Raw genomic sequence first — 19,337 nt, 5'->3', positions numbered from 1 at the left:
TATTTGGCAGCAATGATTATAACAGAGAAAGCAACTGGAAGAAACAAATCTTACTTTTCTTGTCGTGTTCAGAAGCCCTAACCCAGGACGTTCAGGATCTGCAAATAAAAGCCACAGAGAAATTTAAATGTGAACACACTGTCTCAACCTCCGAGCCCTTATCTCTGCTCTGATCCCCACTGCCCACTGGAAATGCCTAAAAACATCTCCCTAGTGTTAATAGTTAAAGGAATATTTTACCCCCATAAAGACCATTTGTATATCAGTTACTCACCCCATGTTACGTGGAATTACTGAAGAACACTTTGTTTTACTCGCATGCCTTCATGGTGAACAAAAAACTGAGAAGATTCTTGATGAATTGAAGTCATAAGGGACCATACTTAACAACCGCAATACTATAACACAACACCTGTTCACACAACTCATGCAGTATAATCCAAATTTCATTTCTCCAACTGTATGCTCAGTACTTTCCTGTGCTATTTTAAACACTTCTCCATATGAGTAGTGTGCCTGGGCAAGCACCTGGTGTGCACTCTGCTTGTGCATTTCATTATATGCAGCTCAAAAAGCACACACTTGCCCAGCCAGTCACTCATTTGTGCTTGACACTGTTTATGTAGAAATATTTTGAATAGTAAGGTTTTAGTGAAAATGCATGTATTTGAGGAGTGCTGAGCATATGACTGGATAAATGAGACTTGGAATATACTGCATGATTTGTGTGGAAGTTTGTAAACTGATGTTTCGTTATAGTTTTACCATTGTTAAACATGGACCCCTAGGAAGAATCTTTTAAGTTTTTGGATTCTTCGTTCACCGTGGAGGCATTAACAAATTTATCATAACACGAGGTGAGTAACTGATATACAAATGATGATTTTGTGGGTGAAGTATTCCTTTAATAGGAAGCACTGGCTGCCAGTTTCTTGTCCATGAACTTCGTTTCAGTTATTATGACTCGGGGAATCCAAGCTGGCACACATGATTTCTAATTGCAGAGGCTGAAAATTATTCTCAGGCTATGAAAGTCACAGGAGGAGGATACAGCGTAACGGCACAGTGCTGAAATGAGCTATTAACCTGTCTTGTTGAGTAATGAAGTCATTTGTTTTCCCTCTTATTTATATTCTTAGAACAAATAACAACACAGAGTAAACATGCAGCTTTTTATACACACACACACACACACCTGGAACACTGATCTGGATCTCGTTGTCGTAGATGTGATCCTTGACAGGTGAATCTTGCCCACAGTCCTGTTCCCCATCCTGCAGCTCTGAGGATTAAACAGAAGTGATCACAGTCGAGTATCAACCAAGTTACTACTATACTATAACTGTTTTTGCTGCAGCACTTTGTTCATATTCACTTCACAGTTCAGTAACAATAAAGGCCATTTCATAGATGAATGTAATATTGAGATAAAACTGTTCTTTGTATCAAGGTTAAGATGCAGTGCCAGCCACATTAACATTGTCTCCAGTAAGGGACAATTTATTTTTGCCTTCCACCATCTCTGCCATCTGTTGACAAGCACACACCAAGATGGAGAGAGAGAGAGAGAGACCCAATAAAAACTCCCCCTTAAACCAGACATGCAGCAATATAACAATAGCAGCCCCTCGTAAATTCCTTAATTGTATAGATGATAAATATGGCATCTCGATCACAACTTTTTATGAGGGGAGGAAGAAACAGCCGCAGAATTAGAGAATTAACCTTAACCCTTCACGAGCAGAGCTTTGAGCTATGATTATTCCCGCTTCCCGTCATTGACTCAGAGATCATCTGCCTTGTTATTTACCCATTAATTAACCTCTCAACACACCAGCGAAGGGACTGGCTGTGCTCACCAGCATGTGAAATGGGTCATCAGTCAGCAGCGAGAGGCATTGGCATTAGCATAAATAACTGTTGAAATAAATTTACATGTGAAAATTTGTATTTTCCCTCATATCTGTGCTTGCAAAGCAGATCATATCATAAAAGAGTAGAACCCATGCTGTGAAAAACAATCAGAGTATGTATTACTGCAGCTACTCACCCATTTCCTGGAAAACATATCCATTCTTGGACCTCCCGGTGGATGGAGCGTCTGCAGGAGAAACAAAAATGTTATTAACACCAGTGGTTCCCAAGCTTTTTCCTTTAGGGACCCCTTTTCTATCACTGAGTAAACTGACAACCCACTGATGAAGTGAAAGTGAACGAACGTGAAGACAGTAACCGCAGGAAGTTTGTGTAAAATGAGATATTTAGATGAGTTTTGAGCATATTATTTCCTGTGCATATTAAATCAGAGATCAGTTTTCCTGATATTTTCAGGGAACTTTTTATATGTTTTTTTTTTTCTATAAGATGACTTATAAGATGCAAGACGAGTCTGTTTAGCAGAGAGTGAAGGCTCTGTGAATGTAGCATGTGTTCAGGTCTTTAGGTCCCCTTATCCTGTGAGAATTTTAACATAAACTTTATATCTTTAATAATAATCTAACCTTTATAGCTAACAATTTTATCTGGATTTAATTTTTCTCCACAGAAGCAAATGAAATGGTGAGATATGATATTGTCTGGTGACCCCCTGTGAAGCTTTGGCGATCCCAACAGGGGGTCCGCACCCCCAGGTTGGGAACCAGTGATTTACACTAGTGGTTCTCAGACTTTTTGAAGTAGTTCCCGCTGACTAGTGCAAAATATTTTTGGCAGAAACACACAGTGAACAAACCTGAACCTGACTGTGTTTGGTCGGTGACAGTGAACCAAAGCTGAGAGACGTTAAAAGCTACAAAGAGCCGGGTGATGATATCTGCGGGTTCATTGCTATGAGCTATTGTAAAAAACATGGCAGCATGGTGGTGCAGTGGTTAGCATTGTCCCCTTACAGCAAGAGGATTTCTGATTCGAACCTGTGGGGGAGCCCCTCTGTGTGGATTTTGCATGTTCTCCCCCTGTCAGTGTGTTTTCTCCGGGTACTCCAGCTTCCTCCCACAGTCCAAAGACATGCAGGTTAATTGGTGACTCTAAATTGGCTGAAGATGTGAATGTGAGTGTGAATGCTTGTTTGTCTCTATGTGTCAGTGACCGACTATTTAAAGTGGGTAAAATCTAATTTTATTGCAGAGCTGTGCCCAATGGCAATATTGACAGAGTCGAGCCGTTTTGTGTCGGTGTGAGATTGTTGGATTATTGGGAGTGGAACTGTTTAGTGGGTCAGTGTTAGCCGCTGCTGCTGTATTAGCTTGTGTTGCAGCTGATCGCTGATGATCGCCCCAGCTCAACCCAATCTCACTCCGAAGTCGTCGAAATCCGGCGCTTGGGCAGTGACTTGCAGCGTTAGACACTGAAGAAAAAAAGCCGTCCTTTAGCATCGGCGTGATACGCGGCCGGTCGCCGGCGTTCAACACAGCTGGACAAGAACGAAAGTTAAGGCGGTGAAAGTCCAAGTATGGTGGATGGGTCCAACAAACACCAGCTATCTCCTGGGAGAGCAGTGTTCGCATCCTGTAACAATATAAAGCCAAACCCTGTTCTTTTTTCCTAAACCCAACTATGTGCATTAGTTGTTGGAGGAAATAAAAAAACATCAATTTGCGCTGTTGTACTGACATAGTGCGTTTCTTGTGTCTGACCTGTGTGCAACAGCAGCTCTAACTTCACAAGTGACAAAAACAGTGTGCGTTCGCCAGCAGATATCAACCTTTTCATCTGCTCCCATCGCACACACAACACAGAAATTAAAATATCTAAGCTTGTTGAATCATTATTGCCTGCGTGACTCACGGCTGGTCCGACCTCGAAGACCTTTGAAATAGCGTGACACATTACATGATACAACACTAAGGAGACAGAAAGTGGATGTCAGTTATGGAGATGTTAAAGAGGGCAGTGAAAATCAGCACATGCTGAGAAACTGAAAAGAGACCTGTTCGCTCTCAGAAAAAATCTGACACCAGCTGTGTCTGATGTTTGTATAGGCGATCATGTATCTGCAGACACTGCTGTAGCTGTACAGATGAGCTTTTCTTTGCCTGAGGCAGAGATTGGCTCCGGGGGGCTCCTGAGCAAGGCTATATCTCAAAGCAGATTAGACAGAACATTCCCAGGCCTCCTCCACTTCACAGGAGTCTGCGCAGACAACAGGGTGCCTAACAGCTTATGCAATGAGCTGTTTGTAGCAGAGGATGATTTAGTCTGCCTGATTGAGACCTTTACTGTCTCGTCTCATAAAGATAAAGGTCAAGTTTACTGTAAATGCTCTCAACTGTATCTTATCAGCATGATCAGCAGAACACACTGAAAGCTAACAGTAACTTTCTCATCAGACATAAATGACATTTGTGCTTCAGACTGTCAGGACAGCCAGTGTGGGAGATTTCGCCTGTTTGTTTTCTCTATCAGTCACTGTTTGATCAGTACAGACTGCTTCAGTGAAAGTTTATCAGAGAAGGTATTTTGCAATGTTCTGCAGGCCTGTGGGTTTCCTGTGCAGTGTGGTGACAACACTGACACATGTAAGTCATGCCGCTAAGAAAGGACTGCAGAGGAGATACACACACACCAGTATAACTAGGCTAGAAAGCCACAAAAAGGTCCACAGGCTGAGATTAATACAAAATAAAGTCTATTTCTTTTAGACATCTGTGCGCAAAAAAGGTGCTTACAGGGCAAAAAAATTATAAACATCACCTTAGCAACAAGCATACCTATTTTAAGCCAAATTTAGTCCTTGACTCATCAGGACTGAAATATTTGCTGCTGTTTTTACTCAGTCTTTATCATTTTTATGTACTTTGAGAACTTTTTTTGCACAGATCTCAGCCTGTGAACCTTTTTTGTGGCTTTCTAGCCCAGTTACAATGGTGCATATATCTCCTTTGCCGTCCTTTCTTGTTTGCCTATTGTATTGATGCAACCAATCCACCTTTTTTTGTTGCGTCAAGTAGGCGCAGTTTCACAGCAGCCCTAAGTCAAGCCTTTGACATTGACACCCCACCCACAAGTAGTCTGCTGACCTTGTTTGTGAACTGCTGCACACTATTGTTTAGGTGTTTTTGCAAAAATATATATTTATTTCATGCTGTTATCACACAAAGTAAATCTTCGACCTTTTAGTTCCACAATCTTCACTTCATTTTTATCCTATCAGACATTCTTGTAAAATTTTGTCATAATTTGCAAATGAGTCCTTGAGTCACAGCCAAAAACATGTTTTGTGAGGTCACACTGATCTTGACCTTTGACCACCGACATCTAATCAAGACTGTCCTCCAAAATATGACCACATAGGTCGGTTTTAAGTCTCATTTGTCACATCTACAGACTTGGAAGGAGCCTTCTGTCCATACTCACAAATATGGACAAAGCAAGTAAGCAGTTCAAGCAAGACGAGACTTTCCGGCACGACGAAGACATTTCAAAAAGGGCGGAACAGAAAGAATCCGTCTACAGTGCTGCCTCTGTTAGAAAGTACATTATTACAACCTCCTCCACTGTCGCCAGACAGAAAGTGGCTTTTAGGTTTGAAATGAACGCATCTATTTTTCGTACATTAAGAGAATGTAAATGAGCTGCTTATAAGCAGAAATGGTCATCAATATTTAGACGACGACCTCTAGTGGCCGTACTAATTATTACAGGAGCAAAGCAGGAATTCACATGATGTATTATAAAGAGCGACAAAGTCTGTTCAGGGTGTGAGGGAGGGGAAGTGGACAAGTCAAACAAGCAGGACTTTGATTCACGACACCAGCGTTCGTGTCCTGTGTGAAACCAAAAGTCAGCATTGTGTGATCGTGACACCACCCATAGGTTTGTGGACTCCGATTCTGAAGCCTAGAGTTTGGCATTTTGTGCGTCCCCATCTTGTTTTTCGGAGCCAAAAGTGAGCATATTTGGATGAGAGAGTAGAGCTGTGGAGGAGTGAGGGGTAGATCCGACTGACTGAGTGTAGCTACATCTCACAGACAGTCTGTCACTCAAGTAGCCCCACCCTAAATGGGTGAGTTATGTAAGAATTCACCCTCTGTACAGTTATCATGAGTGTTGAAATTAGCTTTAAAGACCAACACCATGTTTTGTACCAGGCTGTAAACATGTTTATTTGTCCTATGAAGGCATTCGGGGTCTGTGGGGATTGATTTGCTTCTGGGCCATTCAAAGAGCTGCAGTTTTGACACTTCAGCATTGGCTTCATTTTTCAGCCCTGGAGGTTGCCACATGATTCTCTCGTCCACTGGTGGGTGCGCTAATTTAGGAATGCTCCCATGGGTCCTATTAGGGGGTAGGAACATACGACCTATGTGGCTGTATGGGTTGGAGGACTTGTTGATCTATTCTGAACCTCTTTCTCTTCTTTCTCAAGGGATTTCTTTTCCATCATTTATTGAGCAGATTGACAGCCCCTGACTAAGTGACATTTTATGGATATTTTATATTTTGTTGAAAGCATAACAATAACAGAAGAGAGCAACTGATAAACTGTACAACAAACCCAAACAGTGAACACAATAACAGCAGGAAGTTTGTGTAAAACGACAGATCTGGATGAGTTTTGAGCAGAGTATTGAACCGGTGATGAGTTTCCTGATATTTTTAGGGACTTTTTATATGATTGCCAGTATCACATATATATTAATTTCTATTGTTAACAGTCTTACATACTATATAGGCTTCTTTTTTTGACGAATGAAGTGTTTTCTGACACTTGGCCAATGTTCTTTGGCTCTTTGGATGCTTCAACAGATGGAGAGGCTGTTTAGCAGAGTGAAGGCTCTGTGAATATAGTTTGTGTTCAGGTCGTCACTGTGACTTGATCCTGTGAGAATTTTATAGTTTTATAGTTTATACCTTGAGTAATAATATAAACTTAACAAAATAACTACTTCATTCAGTTTGCATTCAGTGCTTTTAAGTTTTCTTACACCCCTCAAAACAACACATTCTCACTCCGACCTTGCCACATATTGATGTGTGTTGGTTGCGTCTGCGCTCCGGCACAGCAGCGGAGCCGATAGGATTCAATTCTAGTCAATGTGTGTGTTTCCACCGGCTGCGGCTGTGCTGCGTTCCGGCTCCATCTCAGCTCCGGCACTCCGGAGCCCTCCGCAACAGATACGCAGGACTTCTATTTTTGCCGGACGCTGGAGCACAACGCAGCAATTCAGCACAGAGCAGATCGTGCGGGGCGGGAAGTCGTGCACAGAAACACAATAAAACATCCGGTTAATTTTCAAAATAAAAAAATAGTGTTCACAGCGGATCATATTTCCCTGCACTACACCTTAAAAACTACATAATGGGCAGAGGCAGGCCTGAAGTCAACAGGTCAGAGGTTTTCAGACGTCATTTCACCCCGTGAACACCATGGGCGAGGAGATATTAATCATGGCAGTGCACTGAGATGTCTTCCAGCAGAGCTGCACCGCCCCGCACAGCAAACGCAGCCGGTGGGTACTGACGGACGGCGGACCACGCAGCAGATAACCAGCGCTGCCGTTCCGCAACGGACACACATCCATAATACACCCTACGCCAGTAAAACACAGCAAAAAGGTTAGGTTTAGGAAAAAATAACAGGGTTTGGCTTTAGAAACTTACAGGACACAACCACCGCTCTCCTGGGTTAAAGTCTGTGTTTGTTTGACCCATTTACCACCCCTTCTGCCCACCCTTCTCGCGCCAGATTTCGACGCCTTTGCAATGAGGCCGGGTTGCTTTAAGTCAGCAACCCTCCCTTGAAGCTTTGGCGACACCTACTGGGGGTCAGGACCCACAGGTTGGCAACCAGTGATCAAATCAGTCCCTCCTTGAGCCCAAGTGTTTGTGCCAGATGTAATGAAATTCCCTGCATGTGTCTCATAATACTTAAACTGTGACAAACTAAACCACCACTCTGTTACTGTTGGTGATTCAGTGTCTGTAATTCCTCTATCTCACTGGACAAACAAGGCTGACTTAAAGCCTAAGGCGTGTGTTATTAATCCCTGCCACGCTGCTATCTGTGTGCAGAGGATGTCCTTGAGCAATAGGAAACAGAAGAATCCTTGTTGGGTCTCTGGAAACAAGAGCTGAGAGTTTTGTGGTGAACTGTGCAAGGTCAAACCATCAAAGCAGACGCGACACATGTTTGTAAGTCAGCAGCGCCACTGCAGCTTTGATTGTTAAATAAGACGTGTTTCAATTCTGTGCTTTGTTTTAAATATAGTTTCCTGTGCTGTGTTAGGAAATGTCTAAATTTCTACTGTTTACGCTTAATCAGCCTTATCAGCGCTGGGTTTGACCACAGTTGGTGCAGGCGGCTGTACCATAAAGACTGTGCACACTGTAGGTCACAATGTACACATTCATATATTGAACTAAAGCAAATAACAGGAAGGAGGAACTACAGCTCATTCCACTTCAACACCTCAAAGTCCGACGATAAGGACTACCTGATGTTTGGTTATCCAGCACAGTGGATTTGACCACCGGACCAACAGTAATCAGTCACACAAGTTGTATTTCACTTCAGCTAAAGTACACATCTGAAGCTTTTCCCTTCGCACTTAAACATCAGAGACGTTTGTGTGGCATGCGGCATTAATCCTCTGCCAGACGTTGGTGTTAAATATAGCCAGTTTTTCTAATGACACTCAGTTTTTGGTGGATGACATTAAACCTGCGTGACGACTGTAAGCCTGAAGATAATAGTAGCAGAGGACGGGGATGCTGCAGGTTTGATACAACCTCGGTAATAATCCTAATTGTGTCATATTATCATCAACTTCAACCAGAGAATGCTTCAAATAAGAGTGGAGAGGCCAGATTAGAATATTATACATTTTTCTGCAAGATAATCTCCTTAATCCTCAACCTAAGAAAGTTCAAGTAGGACTTTTTAACCCATTAGTGGCACTGAAAAGAAAACACATTCACATTTTTTCCTGGTAATAATTTAATTTAATTTAATATATATATATATATATATATATATTTGTATTGCTTTATTTATTTATATATTTATTTATTTAAATTTATGTTATTTTATTTTAGTGTGTAAGCAAGGGTTGAATATTTTCTTCCTGTCTGTTCTATCCATAGGTGTACATTGTGGGGGGGATAAAGGGCACACCTCCCCTTCAGTATTTACAACATGTGCATTTGTCCCCCTAGTTAAAACGTGAAAATAACAGAGCACCTTTTTTTGACAAAATTAAAGACCTACACACCATAAATTGATGCAGTAAAGGCACAAACTGGCACCCAAATCCATCAGAAAGCAGGAAATGAAGTGTTTGACACCCCAAAACCCTCCGTTTAAAACATCCCAGTAAAGAAACTTGAACTTGAGCTTGTGGAGCCACAATGACTTCTCTTAATTATTGATTAATCTGCAAATTATCTTCTCAATTAACTGGTTAATAACCATATAAGGTGTCCTATCTAGTTTTGTCCAATGAACAGCCCCACACCAAAACATTACAATTTTGCAATCATGTAAGACAAAGAAAAGCAGCAAATCCTCACACTGGAGACGCTTGATGCATCAGTGTTCAAGAATAACATAATACTCATAAGCCATAATCATGCCAAATTATTGTCTCTAAGCTCCAGTGTGTTGAACAGCCAGTGTTACAGCTGTATTTTGCAAGTGTTTTGATAAAAGAAGAAGTGCAGTGTGGTAATCGTGATCATAGAGTACATGACACCACAACAGTGTAACGTCATAGACTCTCACACTCAAAACAACACCAGAAAGTTTAACCATATGCTTATTTTTCAATCAATTTGATGCACTTTTCTGGAACGATTCCCCTCACAGATGGGAGTGCAGCAAGAGATGCTAAAAATATTTGCAGGTCTGCTGTAAAAACCTTCCATGACAGTCAAGTGTGCCTTTTATTGCCATATTGTAAATATTGACTCACATCCTTTTGACTTTCTGCCTCTCCTGGCAATAAAAGCATCTTACTCATATTCTGCGGTTTTAATATCAAGACTATGAAGACATAAAAAAAAGAATTAAATAGCAGGCAGAGAAGCAGGCAAATAAAAGATAATAGAAGTGTTATGACATTATTAAACCTGTAAAGATGAAACTCTGCGCTGTAGATGCTGTCAGAACTTTTTAAACACTGTTTACCAGATGCTATCAGCACACATGCACACACATACTGTAGAGAGGGTTTCTCCACGTGTCTGACACACTTGGCTCAGGTTGCACCATGAGAGACCTTCTCACCCCACTCCACCCCTTTAAAACTTACCAGATGGCACAAAATGGAGGACCTTTCTAGCTTCCATGTTCTCCAGGGTTTTTTTTTTTTTTATTTGTAGGTGAGCTGCTTTCCAAAGGTCAACCCATCATCCTCCTCTCTGCTCCCCAAACACCCTGCGCTCACTGGTGATCTCCTCTCAATATCTTTCACACACACACACACACACACACACACACACACACCCATACACACACACATGCTGAGGTGAAGCCTCCTCCCTGCCCCTCCTCCAGCAGCACATGGGTTTGAGAGAGGAAGTGGGAGGGCAGGAAGAGAGAGCAGGAAGGGTGAGAAGCGTGCTGGGGGGGGGTTTCTGCTGGGTCCTTGTGCCTGTGACCTGAAGTGTAGATAGCTTAAAATATATAAATAAGTATATAGAGTTTAATGTTTTGATATTTAAGATATTCATCTCTTATTCTCTTATAACCCTCCTGTTGTATGTCAGATATACTGTTAACAACTAGAATCACTGCATCATGGTGTATTCCTTCGCCCGCCAGTCAGGTTGCACACGTTACGCATGTGCTCAGTGTATTTTTCTGGCCAAATGGAAGTCATCATGTGTGATTCCAGTTAGCTATTTCCTGTCTTCACTCAGAGACTATTTTTGCAGAAGAGGTCAGAGGACTGATAGAGAGCTTCGTCACATGTCGCAGCAACAATCACCTCATGATTAATATCAGCAAAACCACTGAGCTCATGTTTGACTCGCAGAGAAACAGGAAGTTGTAGCAATGAAAGTACACAATGTTTCAAATACAGATGATGCTGCTGAGAAGCTACAAACACATGCTTCACGCACGTCTTCAACCCAGCGGCACAGTCAGTTGTGGTCGACCTATCCCTGGTTTGAAGAGGCAGGCAGGAGTACTAACACAGATCTAAGTAAAGTACTGCTGTGGATGGGGGCAGCAGCAAAACAGGTTTTAGCCAGCTAGCAAAAGTCCAACCTAAAAAAGTCGATATGAGTTTGTGTAGATTATATTAAGAACATTTTCACCGCTTTACCTGACCATCAGAAATCAGTTTCCAATGGGAACTGTAGCCGTTACATCGCTCTCTTTAAAGCAACAATAACATTTAGCATTGCTAAACAGAGGGGGTTGCTGGTTTATCTCTGCTATGATCTGTTCGCTCTGCCACTTTTTTTCTCCAAGTGAAGAAACAAATTATTTGCAGTTTACTTAATCTGGTCAAAATTCATATATTTAACACTTGAAGATCCAGTCATCACTAAAGTGTATGTCATTCAAGAGAGACAGTTAAAAATGGAATGGTCAGAGTGTCATATTGAAATTTAAGGTGTCTTGATAGACATCATCTCATGTAACATGCAAGAAAAGAAAATGAAAACGTTCCACCTTAAAAGTTGCCAGCAGTCGACACAGTGAATTAAATTGTGTTTTCTCTGTCTGTAGCCCCGTTTACACTGCCAGATTTTTGGCAAATGTTGGGCCATTTTGCAGGTAAGCTACGAGTGTTTAGACACACAGAGCTGGATTGGCGAGTTGATCCAAGGTGCCCAATTTTCATATTGTAGTCGTAGTCATATTGGTGGAACCTTTTTGATTTTAAAGGGGAGGGGCTGTTGATGACGCCTCATGTGCGACCCACTGGCGGTGGATTAACAGGAAACAGCTGATAGCAGGAATTAGCGAGCAGCTAGTAGCAAGAAGGAAATGCAAATCTGACAGACACTGTAAAGATGAGCAACTGGAGAGACAAGGAATTGCGCACCCTCCTTGCCCTCGCAAACGAAGAGGCCATTAACCGTCAAGTGACAGGAACGGTGAAGAACGGGCCGATTTACAAGAGAATCGCCTAAGGACTGACCAGCCGCGGCTTCCCTCCCACATCACTGTTTATGTCACATGTTGAGCTACGTGTTTTGTTACTTGCTCACGCCCCCCATTGCCCCGAAAGTGGCACATTCTGTATAAACAAAAGTAGGTAGCCGCACTCCTCGATTTTGTTTTTATACTGCCAGTGCTGAAAAAAGACTGATTGGGCTTTCTTGCAAAATTGCACAATTCCTATCTAAAAAGGGCTTGTGTGTGCTGTAAGTGGCAGAAAATCATCCTTTTGTTTTATAGTTATAGTTCACCAGTGTATAAAAAACTTGCCAAGGTATGAACAGGGGTCCCATAACCTTCAAAACCAGCCGCAACTCACTACTGAACAAGAGTGACGGTTCTCTGTTGACCAGTCAACAGACTGCAGTGCTCACAGCTCCACCTTTAAGCATCAGATCAGTGTGCTGGTACCCCAACAGAGGGGTGATGAAAATTGGTAACACCTGGATGAAGGCTTAATATGTAGAATTACTGGCACTGTGTGCTCGACGCAACTAAATAAGAGTTTGTTCTTTTTACACGAGGGCAAAATAAACAGTAATATGCACATAATAAAGAATTAATGATCAATTAAATGATCAGATCAACTGGCTGTTACTTCCTGATTTGCTCTTGATTTATTCATTCAAACCTACTGTGGAAACTTTTTAAGTGTTTCCATAATTATAGTTTTGTCCCTGAAGTAATTTTCAAGTGAGATGCGTGAAATATTTTCCCAGCTGGAAGGGGAGTCAAATACAGCGGCCGGACAATGGGAACACACATAAAGAATAACATGATACATAAGGGAATCATATTATTTATTTTAGACAACAGGAGTGACAAACAGCAGGTTGAGCGTCTGTCTTAAGAAGTCTTTTAGGCCTAGATCTGACTGAGTAAAGCTGAACTGACGGAGGCCAGGTGACATAAAGATCACTTGTTTACGCAGACTGTGATGTTTTTTGGATGGAGAGGAATGCTCAGCTCAGCCTGAAGGAACGAACTCCACTTTGACCGAGGCGCATGCACCAGGAATGGTAATGCTGTGGTTTTATCTGACAATTTGGGAGACAAATTTAGTCGCCACATTTGAATGTTAATATGAGCGACGGAATAGAAAACAAAATGACCTCCACAGGAGTTAGAGGCTGTCTGCATTCAAAACAAATGCTCCTTGTATAAGCTGGTGACTTTCTCCTTGTGGATTCTTTCCATTGAATTCCTAATTGCATGATGTAATTACTTTCATTATACCTGCTTGTTATTTTTCTACAAGTTACAAGCCTTGTAAAAGTTTACAGGCTCCTTTTAATTGACATCAAAGGCAGTTACAGAGCACACCTTAGGTGCTCTGTAAATTTAATTCATACAGGGCAGCTTGGATTTTGATGGGTGGATGCAGAAAGAATAAACCAAGTCTCCACATAGGAAAAGTTCTGACATGTTGATTAAAGGGGGGAGAGATTTGGGTCCCGGCGTCAGCTGGCATCTTACAAGACGATCACTATTTGGCCTCAGGCAGCAAAAGGCAAACAAACAAATAGAAGTGCAGGTGTGACTTTCCCTGTGATTGCCATGAGATGGCAGCAAAGCCTGTTGTTCAAAAACAGCCTGAACAGCCAGAATCTGACTCTGCTGAGGATTTAACAAGAACAGTGTATTTTCTATGTTCACTTTAAAGGTCACACACCTCCAAGCTCAGCTTTTCTTGCTGAAGGAGGCTAATTAAAGGCTTGACAGTTAAACTCGACATAACTGAAATAGTTCTCACTCTTAAGGGCACCTGGTTCATCACAGTGTTGCTTTTCTTTTTTATCTCCTGCGTGGATGAGTGCAGATACTTAAGAGCTGATGGAGACATAGAGTCATGGAAATTATTGCTCATTTTAGATGATAAAATCAGGGTCATAGCGGCTGTTGAGGACACTGAGATCATGTCCTCTGTGTCCTTCAAATTTTGGTGGAACTGGCATATTAAAGGAATACTTCACCTGCAACATGGCCATTTGTACATTGGCTACTCACCAGGTGTTGCTTTGAATTTGTAAAGAAAACTTTGTTTTTCTCAACCTGGTCTCACTCCCAAGTCTCGAAATTCAACCCTTCGGCAGTGAAAAAAGCTGTACTTTAACGTCAGCATGATATGTAGCCGGTCGCTGTTATAGCTCAACAGCGCTTGCCGCCGTCAGGGGGAAACATGGTGGGACAAGAACGAATAGCAAGGTGGCAAAAGTCTGAGTAGGGTGGGTGGAAGAGATAGTGGACAGGTCCAACAAACACCGACCTTCACCCAGGAGAGCAGTATTCGCGTCCTGTAAGATTATAAAGCCAAACCCTCTTCTTTTTTCCTAAACCCAACCACGAGCGTTAGTTTTAAAAGGAAAACAAATGTCAAATCACGTTGTTGTGCTGTTGTTCCGCATTTATTTGAAAGAGACGAGGTCCAAGTGAGAATGTGTTGTTTTTCACAGTGAGCAAAGAATCCAAAAGAGAGGAACACTTTTCATGAACTGAAGCCACAGGGGACCACACTTAACAACAGCAAAACTATATTTAAACAGCTGTTTACCAGCTCCTACACAACTCGTGCAGTATGATCCAAGTCTCATTTATCCAGTTGTATGCTCAGTAATTCCCACACACATGCATTTTGTCTAAAACCGTACTATTTAAAACACTTTTTGCCTATGAGTAGCTTGCCCGAGCATGAACAGTGGTGACATTCGGTGCAGTGGGCACGTCTTTCTCATGAAAAACATTAAAAAAAATAAGCAAATAGCCTTTTTACTATATATGATACATCATAATTTCCTCTCATATCTATTTTATAGTGCTGTAGAAACATCAACACATTTCTCCTTCAAACTGCTGGATTTATTCAAGTTTACTCACAAAAACCTACATTTTACAGGATTGCATTGAACACATCATGAGAATGTTATAATATACCTTCTCTCAGTACTCGTTTTTACTGAATAGAGCTTGATCCTTTCACAATGTAAGTAAATGCAACCTAATGATAACCAGCTCTCCTCCTGCTGATTTCCAAACATGGATTTGTTGGCATTTTTCTTGTTCTTTTTCTCCACAGACACTCCTCTCAGTGGTGTAGCATTAGATGAGCGGGCACCAAAGAGCTTTTGTTGTTTTGACACAATAACGATACAGCGTGTTTCGGGGTTCAAGTTCACGGACCCTGTTTACTTAAATTCATAAAAAATGTTTGCATTTTTTTGTATTCTCTGTTCATTATGAAGGCATGTGAGAAAAACACTTCACAATTTCAAGGTATCACAGCGTGATATAAAAAATGATTCTTATTTTCTGATCAAACCCAGAAAAAAAGCCGTGGGTCTCATGCCCTAGCTACAGCCGCTACACACCAGAGCAGAGCCTTTACATTTTGTGCCTTTACCTCTATATAAATATCTCAACAATCAGATCACAGAGCTAATTCACCACTTATGATGCTAAATAAAAGGCACGCTGACATCTGAGTCGTCTGCATACATTATCCTCAGACAGCTGATCCTCAGCTCCCCCCTCTCAAACATAAAAACATGTACACACAGTATGTATTGTGGACTTTCATCACTGCTGTAACTACGAGTCAAACAGTGACCACAACATCACTAACAAAGAGGCCGGGAATGCAATGAAATGCTGCATTAATAAACTAATGTTTTGTGGTCAAGGGGTTCATTTCAAGTCGCAGCAAGTCTGGCTCCGCCTACTGTGAAACATTAATCAAACTCCAGGAACACCTGAGGAGCAACACACACACACACACACACACACACACACACACACACACACACACAAGAACACCTGAGGGGCATCATCAGAGAAACATAAACCACAAGCGTGATGTTATATCCTTGGATATAAATGCTAAAAAAGAAAAGCATATGTCTGAGCAAATGCTCAATTTAAATGTGTAGAAAGGTCTGTGATGAAAACAGGCTTCATAATTCAGTAATGAGCGCCATATAAGAGCTACTGAATGATAATGTTTTACTGGCTGAGACCTATAAATGTGTAACTGGGAAAGCTTACAGTGATCATTTCTGCAGTCAAACATTAAATATGTTCACATGTGCAGAGAGACTGAGCAGAGAGATTATTATTCATACTGGAGCCAGGAGAAATTCACCATCAACCCAGTCCGTCATAACTATCTGAATTCATCCTGTCTTCAGTAAAACATTAGATGCAGCCTCAAATCTGAATCGGTAACTGTGGAAATATTGTTATGATCGCTCAGTTTGACTCAACTCACCTCTGTTTGCATTTCTCTGACAGATAAAGTGATTGTATCTTAAAAAATGGATAAAAAGATTAAATACACAACACAGAAGTGATGCAACAGTTAGACTTTAAGTCCAGCGTGAACACTTTTCTGTGCAGATTCTGTTCATGACTGAATTTAAATCGATCTGCTGCTCATCACGTTCACACTGCGACCTTTGTACATGAAGGTCATCACATTTAAAACCAACAGCGTTCACTGCATATCAGCCTAATCGAGTGTAATGACAAATGCATGCAGATAAATACACATTTTATATAACAAACACATTATTTCATCATGCATGTCTAATATGTTATTTACCAGTAATGATACTTGGATCAAATAATATTCTGTAAATAAATTCATAAGATTTGAAAGTGGCATAAGATCACAGACCAGTACACAAGACAAGGCAGTAAGTAATAGCTGCTATATCTGCAGTTATTTTTAATCCGTTTATTATTTTCTCGACTGATGGATCAGTTGTTAAGTTTATAAAATGTCAGAAAATGGTCAAAAATGTGTCGATCAGTGTTACCCAAAGCCCCAGATGACATCCTTGAATTTCTAGTTTTATCCACGACCCAAAGATTTTCAGTTTAATGTTATAGAAGAGTAAATAACACAGAAAATATTCACATTTAAAAGCTAAAATCAGAAAAATTTAAATTATTTTTATCCTTAAAAAAAATACTTAAACCAATTAAACGATTATCAAATTAGTTGGCGATTAATATAATTGTTGACAACTGATGAATAAATCACTAAATAGTTGCAGTTTTGTAGAGTGTATATCTTAATTTTACTTACTAACTCCACCTTTTACACCAGGTAAAATTATCTTAACTTTTCATCAGGTCTAATTCCTGTGTACATTTGATGAATAAAATGAATCTAATTTTATGTGTGAAAACTTTTCTTGTAATTGCACAAAAGAACAAACACTAACAATCATTCACAGACATTGTTTTGACCCAGGTCTGACTATGGTTCAGTTTCATGACCCTTACCTTCAGAAAAACGATTCACACTGACTCCCGACATCTCCTCTGCCTCCTTTTTGCTCTTCATCAATCTTGGACTCTTACAGTGCAGCCAAATATCTGTGATGCTTTGAATATGGCGATGAAAACTCTATACAGAGCTGTGACTGGAAAATGTGTTTCCTGTGTGAGAGTTGCGGCATGAGTGACTGTGCAGGCAGGCCCTCAGGTAGATGGGAATAGGTCACGACCAATGAATAACACCTTAATGTCCTCCCTGCCAATCACAGCCAAGCTAACTTTATGTGCAAAAGGTAATGTGGAGGGTGAAGGTGGACTTTGGGGAAAGAGGACAAAGCGAGAAGAGGGAGGACAACAGATGGGGGAGGAAGGTGTGAGGAAGCTACTTTTAACCCCTGCTGGGACTCTTTGATATTTAATGCAAGTGTCCTGCCAGACCTTTATCACTTTACTGTTATGCTAAACCTTGAATGCATCCATTGTGTTTACCCGTACGATTCATGGCAGTATTCATGCTGTTCTAACGGCTCAGTCTAAAGAGGCATGTAATAGCTCTACTGAAAGGCACTGAATTGTGGTGTTTCACATGTGCTGTATGTGTACACTAATAAAGAATACTGTTGTGCCACATGTTGCACAAGCTGTCCACGTAAAGTCATTCATGCAGGAGAAGAATGTGTTGTGCTGCAAAGAACTAGTTTCTATGACGTGTTGTCTGACTTCAATAGGAAGTCAAAAGTGTTTGTAGCTGTTCAGACTGGCTGCACTCACGGCTGTCACAGAATGGGACTCACATGATTTAAAAGTGCTGTATGCAACTCTGGAGAAAGACAGTGGGTAGTGAAGTCTCATTTCCAAGTCCTCCATTGACAGTTTGCCTGGGTGATTCAGTCTGACGACCGATCCAAACTCCAACCAGCTATCTTTCTCCATAGATACATACAGCACCTTTACATGTGAGCATAAATGTGTACATTTTCAGACAGTACCTCCTGGATGACTGAATTGTCACATCAAAGGTGACAGAGATAGCTGTGAAAGTAATGAAAGTTCAGACCCTGCTAATTTTCTCACTTCCGTACATCTGCTTGATCACAAGTTTCTGAAAGTTGTAGAAACTGTCAGGTTTTATTCAAATGTGGGGAAAGTGTAAACAGAGGAGGTTTAGGACAACACTTGTTATTTAATGTGCAGCACAGAGCAACAGATGATATTATGTTTTCACAGGTTGATAGAAGTCTTCGTTTTGATTTAATTCAGTGGTTCTCAAACTTTTTTTTTTTTAATATTTTCTCAGCTAATTAACCTTTTGACATTTTTGATAGGAAAACATGGCTGTATAAAGAGTTAGCATACAGAGCTGTCCCATTGAATCATTTTTTTTGTCATCATGCAGCAACACTAAGGCCCTGTTTAGACGACAACAATTTCTCTAAAAACGGAAAAGTCTGTCCTTTGCGTTTTAAAAAACTTCTGCGTTTATATGTCGACGTTGTCGATCCCCGTTCACATGGAGCTGCAAAATCTACTGGAAACGCTGTAGTATGCACGCCAGGCCAATGGGTGGCAGTGTAAATTTGCAAAGCAACACCAAGGCATGACACCATGCGCCTGCGCTGAAGCGCCTTCCTCTACAACGCGGTGGTTACAAACCAAAACAAAGAAGACACAATGGCGAAAGCACGCACAGATAACTTTGTCTGGATGGACGACAAGGTGGAGTTGCTACAGTAACAGATCTACACTTTACTTCAAATCAACAGGGTGAGCAGCACAAACAGAGCTCGGCATTGTTGTTGTGACAGTCGGCATGCCTAGTGACTGGAACCGTAATGCGCATGTGCGAAAGTCTCTGTTTTCAGAGGAACTGCATATAGCAAGTTTACATGACAACCGAGATGCTGCCATTTCCAAAAAATTGCACTCTGGAACCCGTTCTCAAATT

At 41.2% G+C, this 19,337-nt stretch overlaps 1 protein-coding gene across 2 annotated transcripts in view; it reads right to left on the bottom strand.

Annotated features, from left to right (window-relative positions):
• The window catches only part of LOC125894526 (solute carrier family 4 member 11-like), a 36,709-nt gene extending 19,134 nt beyond the window's left edge, over positions 1-17,575 (bottom strand). The window contains exons 1-4 of one of the 2 annotated variants that reach the window (XM_049585989.1): positions 17,399-17,575; positions 2,051-2,101; positions 1,196-1,282; positions 55-98 (exon numbers count right to left, since the gene is read on the bottom strand). In XM_049585989.1, coding sequence (XP_049441946.1) covers positions 55-98; positions 1,196-1,282; positions 2,051-2,101; positions 17,399-17,459 — 243 coding nt within the window. In that variant the 5' untranslated portion in view covers positions 17,460-17,575. Of the gene's footprint in view, positions 1-54; positions 99-1,195; positions 1,283-2,050; positions 2,102-10,250; positions 10,378-17,398 lie in introns of those variants that run through there. The other variant, XM_049585990.1, reaches the window with a different exon arrangement.
• Positions 17,576-19,337: the final 1,762 nt, after the last annotated feature.

Source organism: Epinephelus fuscoguttatus, linkage group LG9, assembly GCF_011397635.1.
Source record: "Epinephelus fuscoguttatus linkage group LG9, E.fuscoguttatus.final_Chr_v1".
Lineage (NCBI taxonomy): Eukaryota > Metazoa > Chordata > Actinopteri > Perciformes > Serranidae > Epinephelus > Epinephelus fuscoguttatus.
Note: the sequence above shows the minus strand (reverse complement) of the source record. Positions and strands in the feature narration are given on the sequence as shown.